The sequence below is a fragment of the Trichosurus vulpecula genome, chromosome 2, assembly GCF_011100635.1.
Source record: "Trichosurus vulpecula isolate mTriVul1 chromosome 2, mTriVul1.pri, whole genome shotgun sequence".
NCBI lineage: Eukaryota > Metazoa > Chordata > Mammalia > Diprotodontia > Phalangeridae > Trichosurus > Trichosurus vulpecula.
The window spans coordinates 320,938,225-320,965,005 of NC_050574.1; the positions used below are offsets into that span (position 1 = coordinate 320,938,225).

Sequence of the window (26,781 nt, forward strand, 5' to 3'; positions counted from 1 at the left end):
CAGCAAAGATTAGTCCTGTTGTGTTTGTTCAGTACTCATAGGCCAATAGGATATAGAGCTGTAAGGGGACCTCAGAGATCATTTAATTCAATCCTTTCATTTTACAAATAAGGAAACTGAGACTCAGAGAAGCTGTGATTTGCTCAGTGTCACAAAGAAAATATCAGGTTTTACCAGGAATCTTAACTATTGTTGTATTTAATGTCATAAATTTTACTTTATTAGAGTCGAGGTGGAAAAAAATTTCATGCTGTGCTCAAAGAAATCATGGAGAGGGATCCTTTATCCCAACTGTGTGAGAATGAAATGGATCTTATTTGGACTTTGAGACAAGACTGTAGAGAAAATTTTCCACAGTCATTGCCAAAATTGCTGCTGTCTGTCAAATGGAATAAACTTGAAGATGTTGCTCAGGTAAGGTCAACCAAATCAATAGTATCGATAACTCTGAATAATACATATGTCTCATCTGGTTTTCGAGAAAAAAAAATTAATACAAAGAAATATCCTCCTGGCTGAGAGGGCTGAATTAGCAACATAGATCATCCCTGAGTAGAAGTTCTTTTATTCCTTCTTTTTGTATTCCAGGGTCTAGTGCAGTGTTTTACATGTGATAACTGCTTTACAAATGTTTGTTAATTGATTGATTAGAAACAGCAATAAAATAGAAGGAATTGCAGTTGGCAGGTTCTACATTCATAGTAGGGCTTTGACAAAATATAACTCAAAGTATCAGTTTGCCTCAATCTTATAGAACAAGAAAATAGCCATAGTTATACACTTTATCATTTTGAGGTTCTTTCAAAGATTTATTTGTTGATCATAATATCACTAATTATTTAGCAAACATTGTAGCCTAGATTTTTGCCCCAGCGGGTAGGTGAAAATGCATCATTACAATGACTTCTAAATTTTACAAATATTTTCATTTTTTAAAACTCACATTTTAGGAAAAATGTCTTAGCTTGTAAGCCATTTGGTTTGATTAAAGTTAATTTCAGTTAGTCTTTAGTGAATTTCCTTAAGTTCAGTTCAAGAGGGGCTCGACTTTATTTTGGAGCTTGTCAGGGAAAGTCCCTAGGTGTTCAGTTGGTGATTTTAATTTAAAGAGCACATGGTATATAGTTGGCAGTACTATAAAATATGTGTCTTAGGTAGATTTAAAAATCTAAATGAGTAAAGACTATCCCTTTCCCATTCTTCAGCTTGGGGGGAGGCAGGGGAAGATCCACCTTAGCAACTTAACTACTTTGCTGATTTCATTAGCTGTTTCATTAAACTCAGTTGATCTCTCCAGCCTCCCAATTATGACCCAACTGCATGATTTTAAAATTTCTATTTACATAACAAATTCATATGTACATATATGTATATATATATTTATCAACATAATTTGTTACATATATACAAATTTCTTTTAGACTATCTAATTGCTTTGAAATCTGTAGGATTATTTTTTATTTTACTTATGCCTTGATTGCTGCAGTAGTCTGCTGATGGGTCCCTCCCCACTCCATTTCACTCTCCATTCAGCCACTAAAGTGATTTTCCTAAAGCTCAGGTCATGTCACCCTTACTACTCAACAATCCTTTTGTTTCCAGGAACAAATATAGAATGCCCTGTTTGGCATTCAAAGTTCTTCATAACCTAGCCCCCTCTTACCTTTCCAGTCTTCTTACACCCTATTCCCCAATACTTTCTCTTTAATGCAGTGACATTGGCCTCCTGGCTGATCTGTGAGCAAGACTCTCCATCCTTCTCTGCTCTGGGAATTTTCTCTGGCTTTCCCCCATGCCTGGAGTGCTCTCCCTTCTCTGCTTTGACAACTGGTCTCCCTGACTTCCTTCAAGTCCAACTAAAATCCCACCTTCTGTGGAAACCCTTCCTAACCCCTCTTAATTTCAGTGCTTTCCTTCTTTTGATTATTCCCTCTTTGTCTTGTAGATAGCTTGCTTTGTATATTTTTGTTTGCATGTTGTCTCCCCCATTAGATTTTAAGCTTCTTGAAGGTAGGGACTGTTTTTTGCCTTTTTTTAAATCCCCAACACTTAGCACAATGACTAGCACTTAAGGCACTTAATATATGTTCATTGATTAATTGATTATAATCAAACTAAACATTTACTTATCTGATACTGGATTTGGAATTTATTAATTTGAAATAATTTTATAAGTAGAAAATTTATTAAATAGGTTCAAAAACATACCAGTACAGATGAGTTTATAATTTTGCCTAACATCCTACAAGGATTTTATTATGTTTCCTTATTTTCCTTTCACCTAAGTTGACCAATAGCATATACAAATTTGCATTTGGTACATTTTATGGTTTTCATTATTTTATTACTTACTGATTTATATTTGTATCAGAGAAGATAACTTTATGTTATTATACTCTTAATCTGTAAATATACACCATCAGATCACAGATATTAGTCTGGCGAGGTTTTATCTTATTCCCTTTCCTACCATATATACATACATATATACATCTCTAAAATTTGTCTATACCTCCAATATAATCCCAATTCTTCAAGCTTCCTCAGAGGAGGTCTTTTGTGCAGTTGATATTATTTAACTTGAGTCATACACTGTTAGATCTGGAGGAAATTTTAGATTATCTATACCAAATCCCTCATTTTATTCCTAACAGAACTGTGACCCAGCTCATTTTCTGTAAAAAATAAAAGGATTCATGGCAGTATTAGTGAAGGAATCTGTTTTCTTTCAGAAGTATTGATATAGGGTCTTTGGGTGATATATATTTACAGCTAGAAGGAATGAGACCTGAGATGTCCTCTAGTTCTGATTTTACAGATGATTCATTTGTTATTTTTTTTAAAACTGTTTTGTAACCTTAGTATATGAATTTATTGTTTAGATTTTGAAGAAGTGGGGGAGTTTTTTTAATGATATGTATAAATTATATACCATTACAAAAATCTTTCTTTTTGATGGAAAACAATCAACAAAAGAGGCAATATCAAATCTAAGAAGAGAAATTGCATTATGTGTATTTATGCCAAAGAACATACTGTATTATGTCTTCTTGTGTAATATGGTATAAAAATATAATTGTGGTCAGAGAAAGGAATTTCATTAATGCTGGGATTTTTTCCATTCTGGAGATTTCTAAGGAAAAGACTACTTGCAAAGGTATACAAATTCATATACTCTCAAAAAAAGGTGGAGGGGGGAGAAGACATACAAATTAATGGTGAAACAGATGATTATTTATAGTGTATTTATTTTAAATATAATTTTGATATCTTTTATTTTTGTATCACCTATGTGTATCCCATTATCTTTCCCTATTCCTTACCCTCTGACCCATGCCATGTAACAAGTGATATTTTTTAAAGGGGGGAAAAAAAGAGAAGGAGGAAGAAGAGAAAAAATCAGTAACACCAATCAGTATATTTCAAAAGCCTGATAATCGTTATTCAATACCAATGGACTTATGCAAAATTATTGGGGAAAGGTGTCCTCTCGTATTTCTTCTCTGGGCCCAAGCTTGTTTTTTTGTTTTTGTTTTTTTTTTTTTGTTTGTTTGTTTGTTTGTTTTTGGTAACCCTACATCATTTATTTGAAATTGTTTCAGCGTTCTTTCCATTTAATTTTTTTGTAGTCATTATATATACTCTTTTTTTGGCTCTGCTTATTTCACTTTGCATCAATTCATTTAAGTTTTTCCATCTTTCTCTGTGTTCACCTTATTTGTAGTTTTTTAGAATACAGTAGTAGTGAATTATATTCAAGTATTACAAATTGTTTGGCCATTTTCCAATTTATGGACATGTACTTTATTTCCATTTCTATTATACCATAAAAGTGCTGCTGTAACATTTTGATGTAGCAGTGGAATCTCTAAGCAAAAGGTGTGGGCATTTTAGTCACTTCATTTCCATAATTCTAAATTTTTTTCCAAAATGATTGTATTATTTCATAGCTCTATCAACAATTCACTATAGTGTCCCTTTGTCTTCCCACAACTCCTCCAAAATTGACCATTCCCATCTTTTGTCGTTTTCCTTAGTTTGCTGGATGTGAGCTGAAACTTTGGAGTTAACTTGATTTGCATTTCTCTTTTTATTAGTGATTTGGAGCATTCTCTGATATAGTTGTTAATATAGCGTTTGCAAGCCTTATTTTGAGAACTGTTCATATCCTTTGACCACTTATCTATTGGGGAATGGCTTTTGGTTTCTCCCTCTTTTTTCCTTTACTCCCCCTGACCCCTTTCCTCTTTCTCTTTTTAAAATTCAGTTAGCTAAGGTTTGTCGGGTTTTGTTATTCATTTCCAAGAGCCAACTTTTAAATCTGTTTGTCATTTCTGTAGTCTTTCTGTTTTCCAAAAGGCCAGTGTTTTTAAAATGCAAGTATACCTTAAAGATTCTTAATTTTTCAACAGCTACAGGCTCTTCTTCAGATATGGCCTAAACTGCCTCCTAGAGAAGCGTTGGAATTATTAGACTTTAATTATCCTGACCAGTATGTAAGAGAGTATGCAGTGAGCTGCTTGAAGCAAATGAGGTACTTTCTTATTGTCTCTTTCTGTTGTGCTTGGCAAAATAAGAACATTTATGTTACTTATTAATCTATTAGAAAAGAAACAGATGTCAAGGCAATGGTTTGTTCATTTTCAGACCCCTTACTTAGTTTAATCATGAGAGTTCTTTGCTCAGTTAAGTCACCTGACTTTGGTCACAATACGCTATGCCTATATTAGATTTCTCACACACCTACGAAAGATAAAGAAAACTGGTTGAGCCACAAAGCCGATCAAGTGCTTATATATCTAATGTATTTATCTCCTATACCTATGCATATCTATTGCATGTACCTCCCGATTCACCACTTCCATAACTAAATTTGATTTTCTAAAATTCAATAAATTTTTTTGCTTGTAATTTTCCACCAGTGTAGCTAAGGAAATTAATATTTTATACAAGATAGTACAACTGGGGGATAGTATAATTCACTCAATAAACATTTATAGGATGCTTAATTTGATGTTTCACTTTGTTTTCACTCTTTACTTGCCATGTTATTACACTCTTCCCATCTTTGTCGTCCTTTATTTTTGAGTGCTAAACACTAAGCTAGATAATTTTAAACGTTTATGTTATGTATTCACTAAATGCTTTAAGATGTTTCATCGTGTAGTTTTTCAGTTTACCTCAGTGTTGATGACTGAATCCACTTGGAATACTTTTTTTAAGGTTAAATTCTGCCAAAGAAAAAAAGAGACAAGTCGTCAAAATTTCCTAGCACAAATATATTGCTGCCATCAGTTTAATTAGCCAGATTTTTTAAAGATTCAAGGTGAACTGGTAAAGTATAACCAAGAATTTGAGACAAGGGAAAAGGAACAACACCTGAAATTAAATTTTTAAAAAGAAATGAAATTCTGTTACTTCCATTTACATTTAATAACTCAGACTATGCCAAGTAGTGTGGGGTAGTACATGTCTTTAAGGAATTTGCCTTAATGGTTTATAATAAGCACACCAGGTAGATTCTTAATCTTTTTAAAATGTTACAGTCTCTTATATTTTAAATTTTACTCTGAGGTCATATTCTCTTGATTTGCTCTGAATTAAATCTAAATAAAGGATTTGCTAAATAAGTATAAACTCCATTCTTGCCCCATTATATCTCATACTGCCAATTAGTTGAGTCCAAACTAATGAGATTTTACTTTAGTTATCATTGTTCAGTGTTGAAATTATGCAGTTGAATACCTAATTATAAACTATCCTGTTTTCCTATAAACCCCTCTGTCTTAGTGACCACATTAATGCGCTTGGGTTTAATTATCATCTCTATGTAGATGACTCCTAACTCTGTATATAACTGATCTTTCTAATTCCTGATCCTCTCCTGAGAGCCAGTCACAATTCACCAATAATTTGAATTCATTTCCCTTAGACAACTCAAATCCAGCCTGTCCAAAAGAGAATTGCTTATCTTTCTCCCAAAACCTTTCCCTCTGCTGAATTTGCCTACTTTTGTGGGAAGTACTACCCTCCTTCTGTTAACCTAGGTTTGAAGCCTCAACTCCTCATTCTTACTTATCCCCCACATCGAATCCTTTGTCTTTTCTACAAATGATAAATCTTGTCATTTTTAGCTCTACAACATTTCTTCGGTCTGTCCCCGTCTCTCTATTTATACAGCTAGTACTCTAGTTCAGGCCCACTTGACCTCCCTTCTTGAGTGTTTCAGCCTCTAAATCTCCTTGCCTCAAGGTCTCCCCGGTCTCATTCATCTTCTACACAGCTTCCAAAGTGGATCTTCATAAAATCCAATTCTTATCCTTTTACTCCCTACTACCTTTTACTGGCTATCTGCTACCTCTTAGGTCAAGCATAAGTCCTTTAACATCTAAAGCCCTTTACAGTCTGACCACAGCCTGCCTTTCAAGGCTTATTGTATATTATTTCCTACTGCAAATTCTGCATTCCAACCAAATTGGACTTCTTGTTCCTTGTGCATGAAAACCCCATGTCCCATCTCCTGGTCTTTGAACTAAATGTCCCCCATTCTTGTAATACATTCTTCCCCTATCTTCACCACTTAGAATCCCTAGGTTACTTCAGAGTTCAGTTCAAGTTCCAAGTTTTACATGAAGCCTCCTTGATTCTACCAGATAGCATCATCCTCCCTCCCCCATTTGTGTATGGTGTGTTTGTGTGTGTGTGTGTGTGTGTTTTGTGTATGCATGTTTTATTCCCTATAGAATGTAAGAACCTTGAAGCCAAGAAATGTTTTACTCTTTATTTTTCTCCCTGCTGCCTAGTGTGGTGCATGACACATACTAACCACTTAAAAGAAATGCTTGTTGGTTTATTTGTTGACCAACTTCCAAAAGATTTCAGACAAGTTTTAATTTTGTTCTGATTATCTTAGCTACATACTTTAGTAAAATGGGATGAACTTATAGAAGACTGTTTTAAAAGGATAGAATTTACATCTGGAGCAAAAGATTCTTTGATTTCCATGAGGGCCTCACTTTCAGTATGGTTAACACTTTAAGTATTAAATTTTATTCAGCCCTGTAGTAATTCATCTCAATTCAGTAATAAAGTATCTCTCTTGTTCTAGATGATATTTTGGTAATAAGGAAAAGAAAGAGGAAAATAAAACAATTCCCTGTCCTCAAACAGCTTACTTTTTACCAGAGGTTTATAGTGTATGCAGTCAGTTAAGTAAATATATGTAAAATTTGTGGAGGTAAAGACTACTAGTAATCATGGAATCAAACTGGGACATTAATAGTATTTGCTAGCTTTGAGCTTTGAAGGAAGATAGAGATTTCAGACTATGCTGAGACGGAGAAGCAAAAGATGGGGCATTGATTTCAGGAGCAGTGAGAGCCAGTAATCCTGTTTGACTTGAAACTCAATGAATAATAAGAAAAGGAATACTAAAATTATCTTTTTATGCTGTCTAGCCTCAATTCTGAACCCTTCATTAAGTTCATATTAGGACATTCTGTCCTTTATAATTATTTATGTCCATAATTTGTTAGATACTACTTAGCCACGTAGACCCATCATAAGATATTTTATAATCCTACATTTGTTGTTTATGTACTTATGCATTTTAAAATGTTCTTTCATTTTTAATAAGTTAATTTTAGCTCCTCATAAAACCTATATTTCTATAAAAAGCCTTTTTCTGTTCATTGATATTTGTATTTGACTCAGTCTTCCTTCTGTTTCAGTGATGAAGAACTGTCTCAGTATCTTCTACAACTTGTACAGGTTTTGAAATATGAACCTTTTCTTGATTGTGCCCTGTCTAGATTCATGTTAGACAGAGCACTTGCTAATAGGAGAATAGGGCAATTTCTATTTTGGCATCTTAGGTAAGTAGTTTTTAGCTAAAAATAATTTTGGTGGGGGGAAGAGGGAGTGGTTTATGCCCCTATGAATTTATCCAGCATGATAAACCAGCATGTTTAATTAATTTTGGAATAAAAGGGGGTTCCATAAGTCAATGCAGCTTATACTTTAGTATCTTTAGTAGCTTAAAACTGTGCTTAGTCTTTTGATATGCATCACATTCTGCTTGAGACATTTCAGTCATTCGCTAAGATTTCATCTGTACTTTAATATATATACTCATATCCTTTTTAAATTATAACCATTCATACTACTAATTTGAATTCTTTATACTCTTGCACTAGTAAAGAAATGAATACATAATCAGTCGGAAATTTTTTTTTTGTCTTTTGGCTATGCTTCTTAATGTTTAATTAACGAAAAGTAAAGTTTGCTGAAAAGGGATGTGCACCCAAGATCATATTCAGTGTTCAACCAGTGTGCTCATTATGATTTAATAATATGTTGGGTTTTTAGGATTTTATGTGCTGCCCATGTGAGTGTGAATCAGTCATTTCCTTTTGTTTTGGGGGGAGAAGAGTTGATTTTCCCCCCATCATTTAGAGACCTTTGTCAAATATTTAACTGAAACATTCTCAGAAATGAAATGGGAAATTAAATATTTTGGGATGTTTGCTAACAATAGCAAATATTTTAACTTTACTTTGAATGCTATCATTACAATTTAGTTCCAATTTAACAAAACCATATATTTTTGACAATGTAATATGCATATTGATGAATGATTCATTTTCTTACTGAATCTCTTCAGGTCAGAGGTACACATTCCTGCCTTTTCAGTGCAATTTGGTGTAATACTTGAAGCTTATTGTCGAGGAAGCGTGGGCTATATGAAAGTGCTTTCTAAACAGGTATAAGTTCCTTTTGAATGTTGATATTCATGGTCAAAGAAAATTGTAACTGAAAGGAGCCATAGAGCCCAACAGATATGAGGGATTTGCCCAAAATTTGTTTTGCTGTAGAGAAGCAGTTTGTGGGGCATGTACTGGAATTGTATTCAAGAGAAACTTGGGTTCAGTCTATTCCTCCCTCTTGAGACTTAACAAATATATCACAAGGGAAAGTCAACTTATGCCTCTATAGGCCACTCTTTCTTCATCTTGGAATTAGGGATAATAATACCTGTAATAAGTATCCCTCAGGTTTGTTGGCGTGATCCAATTAGATGATTTATGTAAAGTGCTTTGTGTGCTTTCCCTTTGAAAACTGCCTATTTTTATCCTTTTACCATTTTTCTATTAAGAAATGGCTGTCATTCTTCTATATTTGAATCAGCTTTTTGTATATTTTTTTAATCAGATCTTCATCAGAGAATTTTCAAGCAAAAAACTTTTTTCATGTAATTACCCTTTCATCTTAGTTGCATTAATCTTTTTTAGTCAAAATTTTTCAATTTTATGTCGTAACCATTGTTCATTTTATCATTTATGACCCATGCTAGCTAGCATCCTTTGCCTGGTGTAAAGGACTTTATAGACTTTAAAGTACTATATAATTTTTTGTTTTGCTTGCACATACAGAGTGCCTCAAAAGTGTTAGTTCAGTTTTAAACTATTAAGGCATAAAACTTTCCTAATTTTAAAAAACTTAAACTTAAAACTTAAAAAAGTTTGAAGGTATTGCCTGAAGAATTTTGAGACACCTTGTGTATGTGAATGTCTATATATCTAGATTAGATAGGTATGATAATATATACGTGCATGTGAGGTTCATGCTTGACATCTCTTCTACCACTCAGATGTAGCAGATTCCTTAATAAATTCAAGAGATATTTGGTAGAATTGATTGTAAGCAGTGGGAGGAACCTCTAGCACCACAGTCCTTTTTATGGACTAAATGTTGACTATTTCCCCCAATAAAACATACCTGGTATGAGAAGGTATTATTCATTCTGAACATTACGTTCAGTAAATTATAGCCAACATTGCTGATTTCACATCATTTCATCAAGTCCATTTTGAACCCCACTTGAACTCCATTTTGTAACAAAGAAAAAAAAAGTTATGCCAAGCAGAACAAAGGGATTATGCCTGATAATATAGCTAGCAATTTGTGTCCCTGACTCCTTTGTTATTAGAAAGTGTTTCAGACCTGGATGAGTCGGAGTCTCTCTCTCTCTTTTTTTTTTTTTTTTTTTTAGCATTTTTTTCCATTGTATCCATTAGTGTCCTAGGTTGTTCTCTTTACCCTGCTTCTTCAGTTCACATAGACTTCCCCTTCATGTGCCACAGTTTGTTCAGCCATCCCTCAATGGATGAGCATCCACTTTGTTTCAGATATCTTACTGCCAGAAAAACTGCTGATATGAATGTTACACTCCAAAATTCTGATGAGAGTATTTTGTTATATTTAGGACCTTTTAGTCTTTAAACTTCTGAAGGATTGATGGATCAAAAACTATTAGCAGTAATGGGATCTTATCCCCACCTCATTCTTATCCCCATATAGAACAACTAGTTTATTCTCAATCCTAATAAAACATTGTATTATAAACTCCTTGAGGGTAGGTTTTTTATTGGATTTGTCCATTGCCAAGTAGAAGTCAAGTATAGGTGGGTACTTTGTAATATTTTTGGTGGGTATATTGTTTATGATATTTATTGATTGAAATAACCTATTTTTACTGCTTTGGGTTAAATTAAGTATAGTGTCTGTTCCTAGTACCATTGCATCATAATTTTTCTCATAGTGAATTTATTATTATAGTTCACAGTTTATTATAATTCCTTGTGATTTAGCACCCCTGTAAGCTAATCTGTCTTCAGCATACTAATCCCTTCCACGGTATCCTTCACAATTGGAACTTAATTAAATATTTTTGGATTGGCATGGTATTCTGTTTTTAATAGTTATACTGAGGGCTGTTGAAGGGCAATGTACTTGTACCTCTGGTTAAGGGGTTCTTAGCCTGCAGAGTCTCGGGTTCTATGGATGAATTTTAGGAGATCTATGAATTTGTTTTTTAAAAAATATTTTGATAACTTTCAATATAATTAACTTACTTTGTAATCCTATGTATTTTATTTTCTGTATACAACAGCAATGGTGATAATAAAGCATTTATATAGCACCTACTCTATACCAAGCACTGTGCTGCTGTGTGCTTTACAAATATTACCTTATTTGATCATCACAATAACTCTGGGAAGTAGGTGCTCCGTTTTACAGTTGAGGAGCCTGAGACAAAGAGAATAAGTGACTTGCCCAAAGTTAATAACAACAACAATAATAAAAATCAATAAATATTTATTTAGTTCCTACGTGCCAGGCACTGCACTAAAGACACAGCAGCTAGTAAGCGTCCAAGCCTACATTTGAACTTGGGTCTTCTTAACTCCACCAGGCCTGGCACTCCAGTCACTGTGCTGCCTACCAGTATATTATTCTGAGAAAGGGTCCATAGGCTTTACCAGACTGCTGGCGGGGGTGTGGGGGGAGGTGGGGCCAGGGGAGTGGGATGTCATCCATGACGTGAAAAGGGTTATTAGGAATCCTTGCTCTAGGTATTAAGCATAATTTTAGAAGGTAAAGAAATCTTCTAGAATTCTTTAGTTTCACTAAATTTAATTAAACATTTTTAAGCACCCTCTGTATATAAGGTACTGTTACCTAAGAATTCTGTACTTTAAATTATGTTTTAAACATTTATGTCCTCTTGGAATAAAGAATTGCATAGTTATTTTTTTACATACCTTCATTTCCTTATTCTTAATTTACCTCTTTTAAGAGTAAGAGGGATTCCCTCTAATCTGATTTTTTGGATTCAGTGAATGTATACTCTATTTGTACACATCATGTTTTTATATGCCTGGATAGTTATGATTATCCTTCATTAGCCTTCATTTCTCCTCCTTTTCCTTTTTTATAATGAACTTAATAAAATCAATAAGTTTCTATGCACAAAGAAATAGAATTTCATATAATAACATAAATCTCAATTGTGTACTTCCTGATATGTGTTTATATATTTATATTTATGTAGTATATTTAGTTCCAATGCTTTTGATTTGTCTATATCTCTGTGTCTCTTGCTGTCTTCTATGTAGTTTGTGTTTTATTAATTCTCTTTTCTTCTTTTTTGTATCACTGTTATTCTTTCTCTCCTTAAAACTCTTCCTAAACAATAAAAACTCAAAAAACAAAATAAATTTCTTTTTTGGTAATAAAAAATTACTACAAAAAAAATCTACACATTGATTGTGTCAGAAATTGTGTATTTCATTCTTAATTCTAGTTCATCAAAAGGTTCAAGGTATGTTTCATCTGCTTTCTTCTGGAATTGAGATTATTCTTTCAAAGTTGTTTCCCTTTATACTTTTTTAGTTATTGTATGAATTGTTTTCTTGGTTCATTTCACTCTGTATCGTTTCTTGAAGGTTTTCCCAGATTTGTCTGAATCTGTCTTCTTAGTCATTCGTTTAAAATGTATTTTATTCATCTTTATTTTTTATTATCTCCAAAATTTCTCCCAGTTTCTTATTCCCCTTCCCTCCCAGAGGTCCATTCCAAATAACATAATGTTCTAAAGAAAAAAGAGAAAGAACAGACCAACAACAGTCAGCAAAACCAATCAGTGCATTCAGAATTTCCAAAAATATATGCAATATGCCACACCCATGGATCTTCCATCTCTGCAAATGAGTGGGGTGGGTGTTTTCTTTTATCTCTTCCTTGGAGCTATGCTTGTTCTTTGTTTTGCTGTATTCACTTTTGATTGTTTTGTGATTGTTTTTTCCATTTACCTTGTTCTAATCATGTATATATATATATTTTTTTCACCCTGCTCTGGGTGCTTCACTTTGTATCAGAGGCAAATCTCCATACTTCTCTGCATTCATTTTATTAATTTTTTCTAACTTCACATATTCCATTAAATTAGAGAAACCCGTTTATACACACTCTTCTTGAACATCTCTCATACTTTTTCTCCTCTGAGACTATAGTCATCTTGTTTAATATGCCTGGAATTCTTATCTGTTCCCCATTCTCCTCATCTCCTCCTTGTTTAAATCTTGCCCGTTTTTATGAACCCAACTCAAATGTTAGTTTCTTTATGAAACTTGCCATAGATACCCCTCCTCCAATCCAGATATGAACTCTCCTGTCTCTGGATTCACTGTTTTTTAACTTTTTTATTTTAATTTGTATTGAACACTTGGTACTTGTACATATCTTTCCTACTTGATTTAAACTCTTTAAGGAGTAAGTGCAATATCTTATTTATATCTATATCCATCTCAGTGTCCAAAATAATGTCTTTAACATAATTGGTGTTCAGTTGATGTTTGATTTGATTGAATTGAATCAGAGCATCCATGAATTTTATATCACCTTTAGTGTTACTTGGGTGTTGAATATCTGATCCATAACAACTTTACCGTTGTTTAAATTATGTTCTTATTCATATTAAGTTGGCAGAAATCAAGCTCTTTCTCTTTCTCCCATTTTGTTTTAATAATTTATGTAGCTCACATACATCTAGAAAAATTCATTCTTAATGATTAATTCTTTTCCCTCCAGCGAAGGCCTGCTCTGTTGTTGTCTGTCTGTAATGTGATCTGGTGGTGATTTTTCAGTTCTCAAAGTTAGAGAATCCCGAAGAATTAGAGTTCTTACAGGTCTTCTCACAGTGGGAAAGCTTTGGTATGAGCTTTTGTGTCTGTTTTCTAAGGACCAGCCTGGCTAAGGTCATAGAAGCTTTTCAGTGCGGTTTCAAGGTGATCAATTTTTCAGCCACAGCAATCCTGAAAGACTACATAAACTAAGTTATCGAGTTGTATGATCTGTGTTGGAAGAGTGATTACTGATATCCCACCCAACTGAAATCCTAGATCTCTCATACGACTTCATCTCCTATAAAAGAAGGAGGGAGTAATAATTATTTTATGTGTTTATTTTATCATTTCCACATTATGTGGCGTAAGTGAGATCAAAGTTGGAAACTGTCCTAATTCAGGATTATTCATACTTGAAGGAAGATCCTTTGCAATGTTGCATGTATCCATTTATTCAACAAGCATTTATTTATGGGTACTACTGACTGTTTCCAACACTATGCTAAGTACTATAGAAATTGAAGGAAAAAATGATAGAAGAAACTTAGAGCCTACTTGAGGAAACAAGACACACTTGTGTCTTAATAATTAGAGAACAATGCTAGGGCCCAAAAAGAAGGATGAGAGAAGACTGTATATTAAAATTAATTGACTTCTTAAAGATAATTACTTTCTCTGAAAACTTTTTTTTTCCATTTTCGAAGAACCTCATTTTATTTTGTAGCAACAGAAACAGAAGACATAATTTTCAATTTTAAGTTCTTGTTCTTTTCTATGACCAAGAGCAGAAGATAAAGTTCCTGGCTGTCAGTTCTTAATAGGACTGTAAACCCCTAAAGAAGACAAGGTGATGAAATACTTCAGTAATTGGCTCATGGCCATTGAGGTTTTCATTGCACTTTCCCGAAAGTAAATGTCAACCCAGTCAAAGATGGGGCAGAAAAATTCCCAACTGTGCAAACACGGAAGAAATTCAAAGTAGAAATACTTCAGAAAGTTCCTGTTTGCACAGTAGAGGTTCCATTTTTCTCCCTCATTGGTCGTGTTTGTACAGCCCATGGGATTGTGGAAAAGCACAGGGATCTAGGTTTTGACAGAAGGCTATCCTGGCAGGTTTCCACTGTTTCAGTTTTGTGATCAAGCAGCTTACAACTTCTACAGTATCAGTAGAAACTTTAGGATTAATTCACCTACCTAACACAACCCTATGTCTCCTCCCTGGTAAGCAGACTCCTGAAAATAAAAATGTGAACTTCTTTCAGGATACTTAGTTGTTTGATGATGAATATATGATGCTGAAGTGGTCATCATGAGAATATCAGATCATGTTTACAATCTTTACTTAACTCTGTAACAGCCAAGGACATTATCTTATTTTTATCAATGTAGCTCCCTCAAGGCCTAGCACAGTACTGTCCACATAACTAAGTGCTTATTACATATATGAATTAAATTGAATTGGAATTGAATTCTATGGGTGTTCATGGAAAATAGGAAGGGCAAAATATGTTTGTATTTTGTGTTCTTAGCACTTTAGGTAGATAAGGATTTTGCCTTTCACTTTCAAGATGGGGAGGAGGTGCTGTTAACTGGGTGATGAGCAATCTTTCCTTTGCGTAGTGTTTATCTTTACAAATCATTCTTTTCCTTCCATAATTGATGTTTGCCTTCATAGTCCTTGAAAAAAAATAATTGAATTAACCCTTTTGTTCCACCATACTTAACTTTTCATTTCTGTAGAACAGTCAGAAGTGAATGTAATCATGAAGCCACGATACACAACTTTCGATATCAGTGCCCCTTCTGAGAACCAGTGTATTTAGTGTAAATGTGGTACAGGAGTAAAAGCCTTAGATTTAAAATCAGAAGACCTGAGTTATGTCCTAGGTTCTGTAACTTACTATCTATATGACCTTGAGCAAATCCCTTAAGCTTTCTAGGCCTCATCGTCCTCGTCCTCCTCTATAAGAGTGTTTGAACTGAGAGATTTCTAAAGTCCTTTTATCTTGGAAATTCTGTGCCTTTGAGTTTATTGGTCATTTATTTTTAACCCTTTTAGAATTTCACTCCTAATTAGTTAGCAATTAAAAGAAAAAATTCAAACACTCCTAATTAGTTAGACATTCAAAGAAAAAAATTAAAAAAAATTAAAAGAAAAAATTGAACTTGTTAGCATGCTAGTAGCTCCAGTTAAAGGTTAACACCAAAAGGACCAGGCGCATCAACTGGTTCAAAAAAATGTAATAATTTTTCTTTGAAATAAAAATCTCTTTTTTTGGCCTTATGAATTAACACAAAATAATATGTACTGTGGTGCAGCTTGGTCCTTTGAAGTATTCAGAAATTTTGATCCTTTTAGTGTTAAATGGGTGAATAGCAAGAATAATTTTTGCAGCGGGCAGTGTTTGGAGAGAAGTTATTTGTGAATTTGACAGGAAGTTACGAATATTTCTGCCCTCAGGTTCATTATATGATTTAGTCTACATGAATATGCATTAAATACCTGTGTAATATATGTACATACTTAAGACTTTAACTTCTGTAGGAATTCACTGCAAAAGGAGATTGTGTATTTCTGTGCAGTTGGGCAGGGGAAGGAGTCAGTATAGAATATAAGCTTTCAGAGATAGCATTTTAGAAGGCTGCAAGGGAGAAAGCTGGGCATTTTTCCTGAGGGCATTGGCATAAACAGGAAAGGAGGCAGAAATAAGCAGGGAGGGAGATTAACGGTTAATCAATACACAAACCAGTCCTTATTTGCAAGCTTTTACCATCATTTGATCCCTTACTACATTGTTGCTTTGCTATGTCTAAAGAGAAAAAAAAAAGGTTAAAGATTTCAACTTGAATGGTGGTCAGACTTTAATTTTATCCTTAAAACCTTCAAATTTATCCTGAACCCAGACATTCTAAAATGTTTCTCAGTCATAAATCTTGACTGCGTAATGTTAGATTGTAATTGGCATCAAAGCAGTGATTTAAAAAAAAATTATCGGTTATTTTTAAAGATTGACTATGAAAAATAATCATCAATTATTGCAGTTAATTACTTTAACATGTCAGAATCTCTGCATCAGAATTAATTATATTTTTCAAAATGTGTGGAAATTTTAAGACCTTCTTTTTGAGAATTCCTTACAGTGACAGTTTACCAGAATATATTTTTAGTGACATAACATTTCCTTGATCCAGTTACCTTGTGTTCTGTTTCTTTTCCCCTCTTTGTTGTGCACCTCAGTTTAGATCCGTACTTTGGAACCAAACAAGGTCAGAACACAGGGGAAATTTGTTAATGATTACCCCTTGGATGTGAGGGTCAGTTTCCCATATGGAGTGCAGTCTCTGCCATAGAGTAGTACTCTTGCACCTGTCCCTTTTATATTATTCCAAATGCCATCATGCTAGTTCAAGCCTCAGTTTTTACCTGCCCCAGGTATAGTAACTTCCTAATAAATTTCCTATCTCCGATGCCCGCACCCTTAGATCCAAACTTTTCCCTCTACACAAGCCTGGTGATGTTACAGATAGCCCCCCCCCCCCACCGCCCATTCTAAAGGCTTTAGAACTCACTTGCCTTCAGAATAGACTAAACTCCTTAACCCAATATACAAAACCTTATGCAGTCTGTTTGCAACCTACCTCATTAGTCTTTACTTTCTGTCATTCCACAGATACCTTCTGCTCTAGCCAAACTGTATTGCCGTCCATCTTTCAGGAAGTCCCATTGTTTCTTCATTGCCATGTTTTTGTATAGTTATCTCTGACTTCCCCAACCCCTCTCTCTTGACTTGATTTTCATAAATCAGTTATTCAAAACACAGATCCAGTACTTCCTCCTCTATGAAGCTTTCACTTGATCTTTACCTCCTGGCTGAAAATTCTCTCTCCTTCATCTGAAATCATGGCATGGCAGCAGTATTATTCCTCATACTTACTCTAGCTTGTATTTATCTACATGCCCATCTACCCTAATAAAATCATCTACTTTTTGGCAAGGATTATTTGTTATTTATCTTTGTATCTACCCCCAACATCTGACACAATGTATTGCACATAGTATCACCTTTTAAATTTTTGCACATTAAATTGTGCCCTGAAGAGGCCTAGTGGGAGTGTTGTTTTTTATTGCTTGTGGCCCATCTTCTTAAATATGTTAGTGATCTGGGGCAGCTAGGAGGCACACCTGGAATTCAGAAGACCTGAGTTCTAATTTGGTTTCAGCCATTTGGGCAAGTCATTTGACCTCTCTCAGCCTCAGTTTCCTCATCTATAAGATGGGGGTGGTATAATACTTCTAGGGTTATAAGAATCTTATGAGATAATATTTGTAAAATACTTTGCAAACCTTAAGTTGTTATGAAAATGCTATCATTATTAACAGCAGCAACAATTTTTTCCCTAGATACTTCTTTGCCTAAGTTAGACTCTGCAGATTTTTAAAGATGATTGAAGATATGAACTAGGTTTATACTTTTAAGTAAAATCTCCTTCGTTTCTTACAGCACCATTTTATTCCATCACATTTTCATACCATAACTTGTTCAGTCATTTCCCCAAATGATGAATACCCCTCAGATTACAATTCTTTGCCAGCTCAAAAAGAGGTATAAGTATTTTTGTACATCCTTAGATTGTTTTTCTTAGGACTAATCCCTCCCTATATCTACTCTCCTCCCTCTAATTCCTCCTCCTCCTTCCCTTTCCTTCCTATCTCTCTGTTAAGTGAAATGTTTTTCTATACCCAGCTCTGTGTGTGTCTTTTCCCTTCTTTTGACCAGTTCAGACAAAAGTAAGTTCAAAAGTCAGCCACTCCACCCACTCTTTCTTTCCTCCTTGTTTCTATAGATGTCTACTTCTGCTCCTTGATATGAGAATTTTCCCTAACCTTCTCTTTCCCCTAGCCCCGCAATGTATATTCTCTTCTCCTCCCTGTCCATTCTTCTTTTAAGATCAAGACATACACAATCATTCCATGTCTCCCTAGTTACACTGCCTTTATGACCCCTGATGATGATAGGGTTCAGATGGGACACTATCACTTTCTCATATTAGAATGTAAGCAATTTATCCTTTATCATTGTCCTTTCTTGCTTACCCTTTTATGTTTCTCTTTACTCTTATGTTTGAATGAAGTGTCAGTCTTTTCATAGGGAATATTTTAAAGTTCTCAATTTCATTAAAGGTTCAGTATTTCCCCCTGTAGTATTATACTCATTTTTGTGAGTAAGTTATTCTTGGCTTTAAGCCTATATCCTTTGTCTACTGGAATATCATATTCCAAGCTCCCTGCTCCTTTTTTTGTGGTTGATGCTAAATTGTGTGTTATCCTGAGTGTATTTTTTTTCTTTGATATAGGAGCTCTGGATTTTGACTATCATATTTCTAGGAGTTTTCATTTTGAGGTTTCTTTCAGGAGCTGACCAATGGATTCTTTGTATTCCCATTTTCCCCCTCTCATTCAAAGATCTGGGCAGTTTTATCTTAAGATTTCTTGAAATATATCCAGGGGTGGTTTGGGGTGGGGGATAGTCATGGCTTTCAGATAATCTAATGATTCTTAATATTTTTTTCTCCTTAATCTGTTTTCAAGGTAATTTCTTTTTGTTATGAGATAGATATCTTTGCATTTTGGGGTATTTTTTAGTCTTTTGACTTGGTTTTAATATTTTTTGTTGCCTCATGGAATCATTGTCTTCTTTTCAGTCCATCCTAATTTTCAAGGAGTTTTGTCATTTGGACAAGGTGTTGTACATCTTGTGCCAAGCTATTGATTCCTTTTCCAATTTTTTCTTCCATAGCTCTCATTTCTCTCCCCTCCCCCACTTAATAGTATTTTTTAAAAATTACATGTATAGTTTTCAGCATTCACTTTTATAAGATTGTAAGTTCCAAGTTTTTTTTCCCCCTTCCTTTCCTCCCCCCTCCCCAAGACAGCATGCAGTCTGGTATAGGTTGTTCATGTACAGTCATATTAAACTTATTTCCATATTGGTCATGTTGTGAAAGAAGAATCCGAACAAAAGGGAAAAACCATGAGAAAGAAAAAACAAAAGTGACATAGTATGCTTCAATATGCATTCAGATTCCATAGTTCTTTCTCTGGATGTGGATAGCATTTTCCATTGTGAGTCTTTTGGAATTGTCTAAGATCATTGTATTGCTGAAAACAGCTAAATCTATCAAAGTTGATCATAACATGGTGTCACATAGCTTTCATTTCTTTTCCAGTTTTTTCCTCCAGCTCTCACTTTATTTATTTAAAAAAAACTTTTAAAAATCCTCACTCAGTCTCTTCCAGGAAGTCTAGTTTAATTTCTGTCCAAGTTGTGTCTTTCTTTTAGACTTTGCTTGTATATGTTTTGGAGTCATTCTTCTGTGTTTTTGTTTCCTGTCACCATAATAGCTTTTTTGTGATGGGATTCTTTTGTAGCTTTTTTTGCTCATTTTCCCAGCTTGCTTTCTGACTTGGCACATAATAAGCACCATGTAAATGTTGCTAGTGATGCTGCTGCTGCTGCTGCTGCTGATCATGATGATGAGTGTTATAAGCACTCTGTTAGGTTGGCTCAGCATAGTTCTGGAGCAAAGGCCTGGGTGAGTCCTGTTGCTGCTTTCATGTGGTATTGAGTGTTTTGTTATTCATGATTTTAGAAATGGCTAAGACTGGAGACCCGAAAATTTTTGTGGCTCCAGAATAGCTAGATTCAGGGCAAAGTCTAATCACTGCCATCCTGGACTGAGCTGTTGAAGTTCCTGACCTGTGTTTGGGTCCTTTCAGTCCCCATTAGCCACCTGTATTCTTCTGTTGGCTTCAGATTGGGCTAGAAGCTGGAACTAAAATTTCATTCCACTCCTGGGATCTGAGCTATACTCCTGCTGCTTGTTTCTGAACTTCCTCCTTGCTTGGTATACAGCCTAAAGCCTGTGACAGCTCCTTACCCCAGAAAGCCACCCCACAATGTGTTTCCATTCCTCACTTCAACCTGGATCTGTAACCCAGAACTAAGCAGTGAATGACAAAACTGCCACTTGGCATTGTTCCAGAACCTGCACAAGGTCTCACCTGTTATGCATCTGGTACCTCATCTTGTTCTTAGGTATGCGCCTTGGAATGTTTTGTGTGCTGAGTTTTTGTCCGGACCCTGTCCCCAGTGTCCGCAAACTTCTCTGTCTCCCTATGCAGACTTAAATTAGAAACTTGACTTATTGGGATTTTTTTTCTTGGATTCCCAGTCAGGATTCATCTTAGTACATTTTCTAAATCTCTTTGTAGGAGTTTTGACTGGGACTCCTCTATACTTCTTTCTGCTCTGCCATTTTAGCTTCACCCCTGTTCTTTTTTTAATATTCTTCCTAAATTAATTTTGCAAGGTTTTTTGTTTTGCGGGGAGGGAGGAGGAAGGAGGTAAAATATTAATATGATCGTATCAAACATTTTTCTTTTTTCTTTTTCCTAGTAATTAATCTCTTGAAACTTATGTTTCAGGTTGAAGCTCTTAATAAGCTGAAGACCTTAAATAGTTTAATAAAATTGAATGCAGTGAAGTTAAACAAAGCAAAAGGAAGAGAGGCAATGCACACATGCTTAAAACAAAATGCTTACCGAGAAGCCCTTTCTGATCTTCAGTCACCTTTGAATCCTTGTGTCATACTCTCTGAACTTTAGTAAGTAATGGACTGCTGTCCTTTTAAATAAAAAATGGGTTATACAGATCATGAGTTCTTAACGTACATTCCATGAACTTGGTTTTCTTTCTAATATTCAAATAAGTATTTTCAATATATTTTTCCTTCATAATCATATGTATTTTATTTTAAGGGTTTAAAAATATTATTCTCATGAGGGTTCTCTAGGTTTCATTAGACTTGCAAAGGAGCCCATAACATAAAGGTTAAGAACTACCTACTTCTGATGTAAATATTGACAGTAGTCTTTTAACTCAGTAATCCTTTGTCAGCTGATTCTGAGGAGGTAGTTAAAATGACATAAAATCAGCCATTTCTGTAAATCTGAGTTCTGCCAACTATATAAGGTCATATTCTTAAGCTAGATTTACAATATAAATGGACTATTATACTTAGTGCAGAATAGTCAGCATTTTAATTCAGATAACATATACTTATGGCTTTAGGAAAGTGATATTCTAAAAAATGGTCAATTCCATTTAATTATATGTAAATAAATTATAAGTTTTGTTGTTGTTGTTACTCCCTGAAAATTAAAAATGAAATGCAATTAAAATGTTAGGAATTACATAAAATTGATATATTGTCTATTGTGCTTTAAAATATAGTCTCTAGAAAACTTTATGCCTTTATTGTGAAAAATTGATTTATGTAAATGTGCTAATAGTAGAAAATTATTTTAACATAATATATGTTAAATATTAAATCCTGAATTGGATCCTTTCTTCCTTAAGAAGTCAGAATATCTTTGCTATAAGACTGTTTTGAAGCTAATGAATATTTTCTTCTGATTTTGAAGCCATTCAATATAACACAGATTGATGATAATACAGAAAGATGATTGAGTCATGAAAAAAATGGTGGGAACTCTGAGGGATTGTTGGAAAGAAAGATGAAGATAGTACAAAATAAAGAGTTTCAAAATTCAATTTGATCCAGTCCAGCCATGGAAAGTGCTCCCAATATGAAGCCAATTGAGAATAATGTTTTGAAAATCTTTGCATTTTGTGAGTCCATGCCATTGGCTTAATGCTACATTCTGGCAACCAAGTCTGTTCTTGTGGAAGCTTTGTTGCTGAGGTGGAATGAGTTTTCTCCATGTTTTCAGCTTTGAATTTTCTTAGTGATATTTGTCTTTTATTAGTGTTGAGAAGTGCAAGTACATGGATTCTAAAATGAAGCCTCTAAGAATAGTGTACAACAACAAAGTATTCGGAGGAGATCCAGTGGGTGTCATTTTTAAAAATGGGGATGGTAAGTCTCTCTTTTTTTTTTTTTTAACTTCCTTCAGGTTTGTAAGTCATTTCATATTGTCATCTTTTGGCAGATGCATTATGTGTCTATTAAGGTATTTGTGGAGTAAAACAAGGGTTGGGTTTGGGTGTTTTTTTTTTTTTGGTTCTTAAATGATGGGGTTTTTTATTACATTTCTAAACATACAAAAGTTTATAATTGGTATTTTTTTTAAATAAGGACTTCTAAGACAGTCACACTAACCAAGAATATTCAGGATGTTTATTTAATGAGGCTGTGTTAAAATACCTTAGAAACCTTAGTTTGAATATGCACCTATATTTATCTCCATTATCTGAAAATTACTTTTTTGTCATGTTGATAAACAAAAAGTAGCTAATACAAGAGCGACGAACCTCAAACCCAGTGTGAAACGTGGCTTTTTAAGACCTTCAGGTGCAACTCTTAAAGCAAGCCCGCAGAGAAAAACAATTACATTATACACTGAATTAAGAAGTAATACTAATACCTACCAAATATTTGGTGCTCAGTAAATTTTTAATAATTGAATGAATGATCTCAAATAGCATGATGATAGAAGGACATATGAGGACTTACCCACTAACTAGCAGTTTTTGAAATTGTAGTATAATGGAAACAGAGACCTTACATATGATTTTTCTTAATTTCACAACTTCAAAGAGACGGTATTGAGTTGCTTGGTGTCACAAAGCCAAGAAGTGGTAGGTGCAGCCCAGACACATATGTTATTTAACATTTGTATTTTGTAATATCGCTGTGATCCTTTGTAACTGGTAAATTCTTTCCTCTATTTTCAGATGCATTGTGCTGCCACATTTTAATAATAATTAAGCATAGTAAACCAAAAGCACAAATAAAGCAATCTTTTCTTTTAGATCTACGACAAGATATGTTGACACTCCAAATGTTGCGGTTGATGGATTTACTTTGGAAAGAGGCTGGATTGGATCTCCGGTAAGGAATTGTAATGAATCCATTTCTTGGGTGAATCTATATTCCTGTTTTTTCATTTATGTGCCATTTTTAGGCTTTTGCTCTAAAAAATTGAAAATACAATTCTTATTTCATGGAGAGTGAGGGAACCTTTATTCCAACCACCACTTTGTTTTTCTTTTGCATACACCTAGTTTTCTAAAACTGTCAGGGTTCTAGTAGTAAAAGCATCAGATTTACATGGCTAATGCAGGAATTTGTTTTGCTTTGACAATGCATATTTGTTAAAAGTATTTTGTTTTTCTTTTTTCTCAAAGGATAAGAGAGAGGAGGGAGAAAAAAATAGCTTTGTTTTGTTGTTGTTAATAGGAAAGGACCCTACAACAACAACAACAGATTTTATTCATGTATCTGAGTGTCCAGTGGTAAGATACAGCTCAGGTCCCACCATTCTGCAATAGCATTGTCAGATCACAGGGGAAAACTGGCTAGTGGCTTTGGTAGCACAATGTAGGAATATCTAAGTGGTAGCAATAGTCTTGACTCTTCCCATTTTTGTCCTTGAACATCTCTGTCTTTACCTTAGATAAACATCTCCTTCCAGGAAGAGAAAAGCTAATAATAGAATTACTCGGGGATATTTTTCATTAGTTGTATTTATTGAAGTTTTATATTCCTATTTGTTAATTTACCATTTTATATTTTTCTCTCTCTCTGTAAACCCCTAAAACTCAAATAGTCAAGCTAGTTGACTCCAAGTTCTGTCTTCTTCAGTTATATCACTATCCATGTTGATAAGTAATATGCAAGTACTCACCATATGATTTAATAAAACTATACCTTACTATAATCTTTTAGAATAGGACCTGCAGAAGTGGGCTTTCCTCCCCTTTTTGAAAGGGCTGAAGTTCGTTTCCAGTGGTGAGATTAGTTAATTGTAGGAAAAGGTATAAAAAAATGGAAATTTTATAAAGCAATTTTAGTCTTCAGCCTTTCTAGATTTGAATTCGTTTTTAAATACTTTTTATTCTTTGATCCATTTGACAGAGATAAGCCTGGAGTTCAGATTTCTTGCCTGTCATTCATTGTGCTGATACATGATTGATATTCTTTCCTAGAGTACAGTATGAAAACAGTTGACTTATGTCTATTTGTGGTTACAAAGCACTTTCACAGTACATTTTCTTTTGCATAATTGCTAATATTTTACAAGGTCAAGAGTGCAAGTGTTGACTCTGCTTTTTAGATTAGCAAAGAGGCCTTGTTAGGCTAAAAAATTCAGCCCCAAATCCCATGACAAGGAAAGATCTTGAGTTCCCACCTGGGGCTTCTGAGTCTGTGCTCTTTCTGCTACCCCTCTGTGCTTCTCTTGTGCTTTTCAAAATTTTTAATTAGTGTGTCATAGCTAAAAAGTTAGTGAATTATTCCATAGGCCACAGAGGATGTGAATGCCAGAACAATATAAAGATGGAAATGCAAATTACATTGTTCAGGCTTGCTTTTAGTGCTGCTGGTGGCCTTAATAAGAACCTTAGGGACAGAGGCTGGATGCGATGAAGTCCAGAGGAAATGGACAGGACACCAAAGATTTGTCCCAAATCTGCCAAGTCATTTCTCTGATAAGGATGTTGTTTTTTTTCCCCTTCTGTTTATGAGCATTCAGTCCTCAAGGGGCTGAGGAGCTTCCATCACTGCCTGCTTTTGCAAAGGACATTGTTAGGCTTATGCCCAGTTTGGCTACACAAGTGAGGTGGGGCAAAAGGCCAAGAAAGAGGCAAAGTGCACTTTGACCTGTCACCAATACACTCACATATGTCATATCATGATAACGATGGCCAGTAGTGACTTTATATTAAAGCTTAGTTTTTATTGCCTTTTTGTATAAACGTAATGAGGAACTGGGAAAATTAACATGTTCCACAATTGTTATCTGTACTTGATAGAAAATTTTTTTCAAAAAAAAATATCCATTAAACAGATCATTAGAAAAGGAATGGAATAACCCTTACTTTTGTAGTATTGTCCCTTACAAGTGTTTCTTGGATGGCTATCATGTGTTTTGTCATGTGGAAAACAGAGGGCGGGGAGTTTGGGGGAAGAAACATAAAAAAAGCAATGAGTGCTCCAAGAGCTCATAATCAGGGGATTGATTAGCAGTTTTCCCCACATGAAACAAAGAGTAGACACTAATAAATTGATTTAATGACCTCATTCAGGGTCTAGCTTAGATCCATATTTTAGGCCTCCATTGACTAAGAAAGCATGCATTAGGTTCTCTTCCATTTTTCCTGGCCTCATGTTGGGCTGTGAGGCTTTCTAGGCAGCTTGAGATTAATTTCTTTTTTCTTAGTATTCTCACTGGACTCAGTTCAACCAAAGGAAACAACTCCATTTTTTTAAGCTACAAATCAGTGTCTTTAGTTTCTGAGGAGTGTAACTTGACTTTATGCTTTTCTTTCCTTAGTAATATATATGAGAGCATTGGTGGAAGTATTTCCATCCTTCTACTGCTATGTTGTTCTCAAGGATAAATAACATTTTGCCATAAATAATACCATGACTACTTTTTATAGTAAAGTACATTCAAAGTATATTTTATTTTATAGGAATCTAATCATTCTTGGTTGAGTTCCATCAAGCTCAGATTTGAATTTAGATGAATAATTTGATTAATTATTAGGTGTTTTTAAATGATTCATAAGTCTGCTATGTGATCTAGAACAAAGCTATGCCACAGACCTAGAACAAGCCATTATTCCCATTTATAAACGGGAAATTTAGATCCAGAGGGATTAAAGAAGAGGTGGGGATTTTCATAAATTTGAGAGTCAAAGTTCACACTTTCCGGCAAACTCCTGGCTCTTTCTTACTATTCTTCCTGAATCCTACCCATATTTCTAATCACACCATCATAAGCTGTCCTATACTAAGTGGGACATTTATCCAGAAGTGTTTACTTAACTGACTAGTAACTTGTCAGGAATATTTTCTTCCTGATGTGATATTTGCAACCAGAAATTTGGTTGCAACCATTTCACTTAAATTTAACCATTGTTTATTGAACAATTATTATTACTCAATGCTGCTAGGTCCCATGTAGAAAACAAGAGAACCATAAAACACAATGCTGTCTTCAAGGAATTTACAGTATAGTAAGAGGATTAGACACTTGGAAAATACTCCAGAAATACTATCAGCAAAGAGATATAAAAACGCCAAAGCAAGTTTTATGGACCATAAATTAAAATGAATGAGATATCAGTATGGAGCAATCAGGAAAGATTTCATGGAGGAAGTAAGGAGGCTGATACTGGAAGGATGAGTAGCATTTACAGTAGTCAGGGAGAGGCAAGAAAGGGGAATGACATAAGCAAAGGCATAGGAACTAGAATAAGTGAGGGAAAACTCAGATATCATCTCT

The 26,781-nt window shown here is 34.4% G+C and overlaps 1 protein-coding gene across 3 annotated transcripts in view; it reads left to right on the forward strand.

Annotated features, from left to right (window-relative positions):
* The window catches only part of PIK3CB (phosphatidylinositol-4,5-bisphosphate 3-kinase catalytic subunit beta), a 117,694-nt gene that overhangs the window by 76,955 nt on the left and 13,958 nt on the right, over positions 1–26,781 (forward strand). For all 3 annotated transcript variants that reach the window (XM_036745631.1, XM_036745633.1, XM_036745632.1), the window contains 7 exons: positions 226–414; positions 4,413–4,534; positions 7,731–7,874; positions 8,663–8,762; positions 20,953–21,131; positions 22,297–22,406; positions 23,303–23,381. In XM_036745631.1, coding sequence (XP_036601526.1) covers positions 226–414; positions 4,413–4,534; positions 7,731–7,874; positions 8,663–8,762; positions 20,953–21,131; positions 22,297–22,406; positions 23,303–23,381 — 923 coding nt within the window. The remainder of the gene's footprint in view (positions 1–225; positions 415–4,412; positions 4,535–7,730; positions 7,875–8,662; positions 8,763–20,952; positions 21,132–22,296; positions 22,407–23,302; positions 23,382–26,781) is intronic.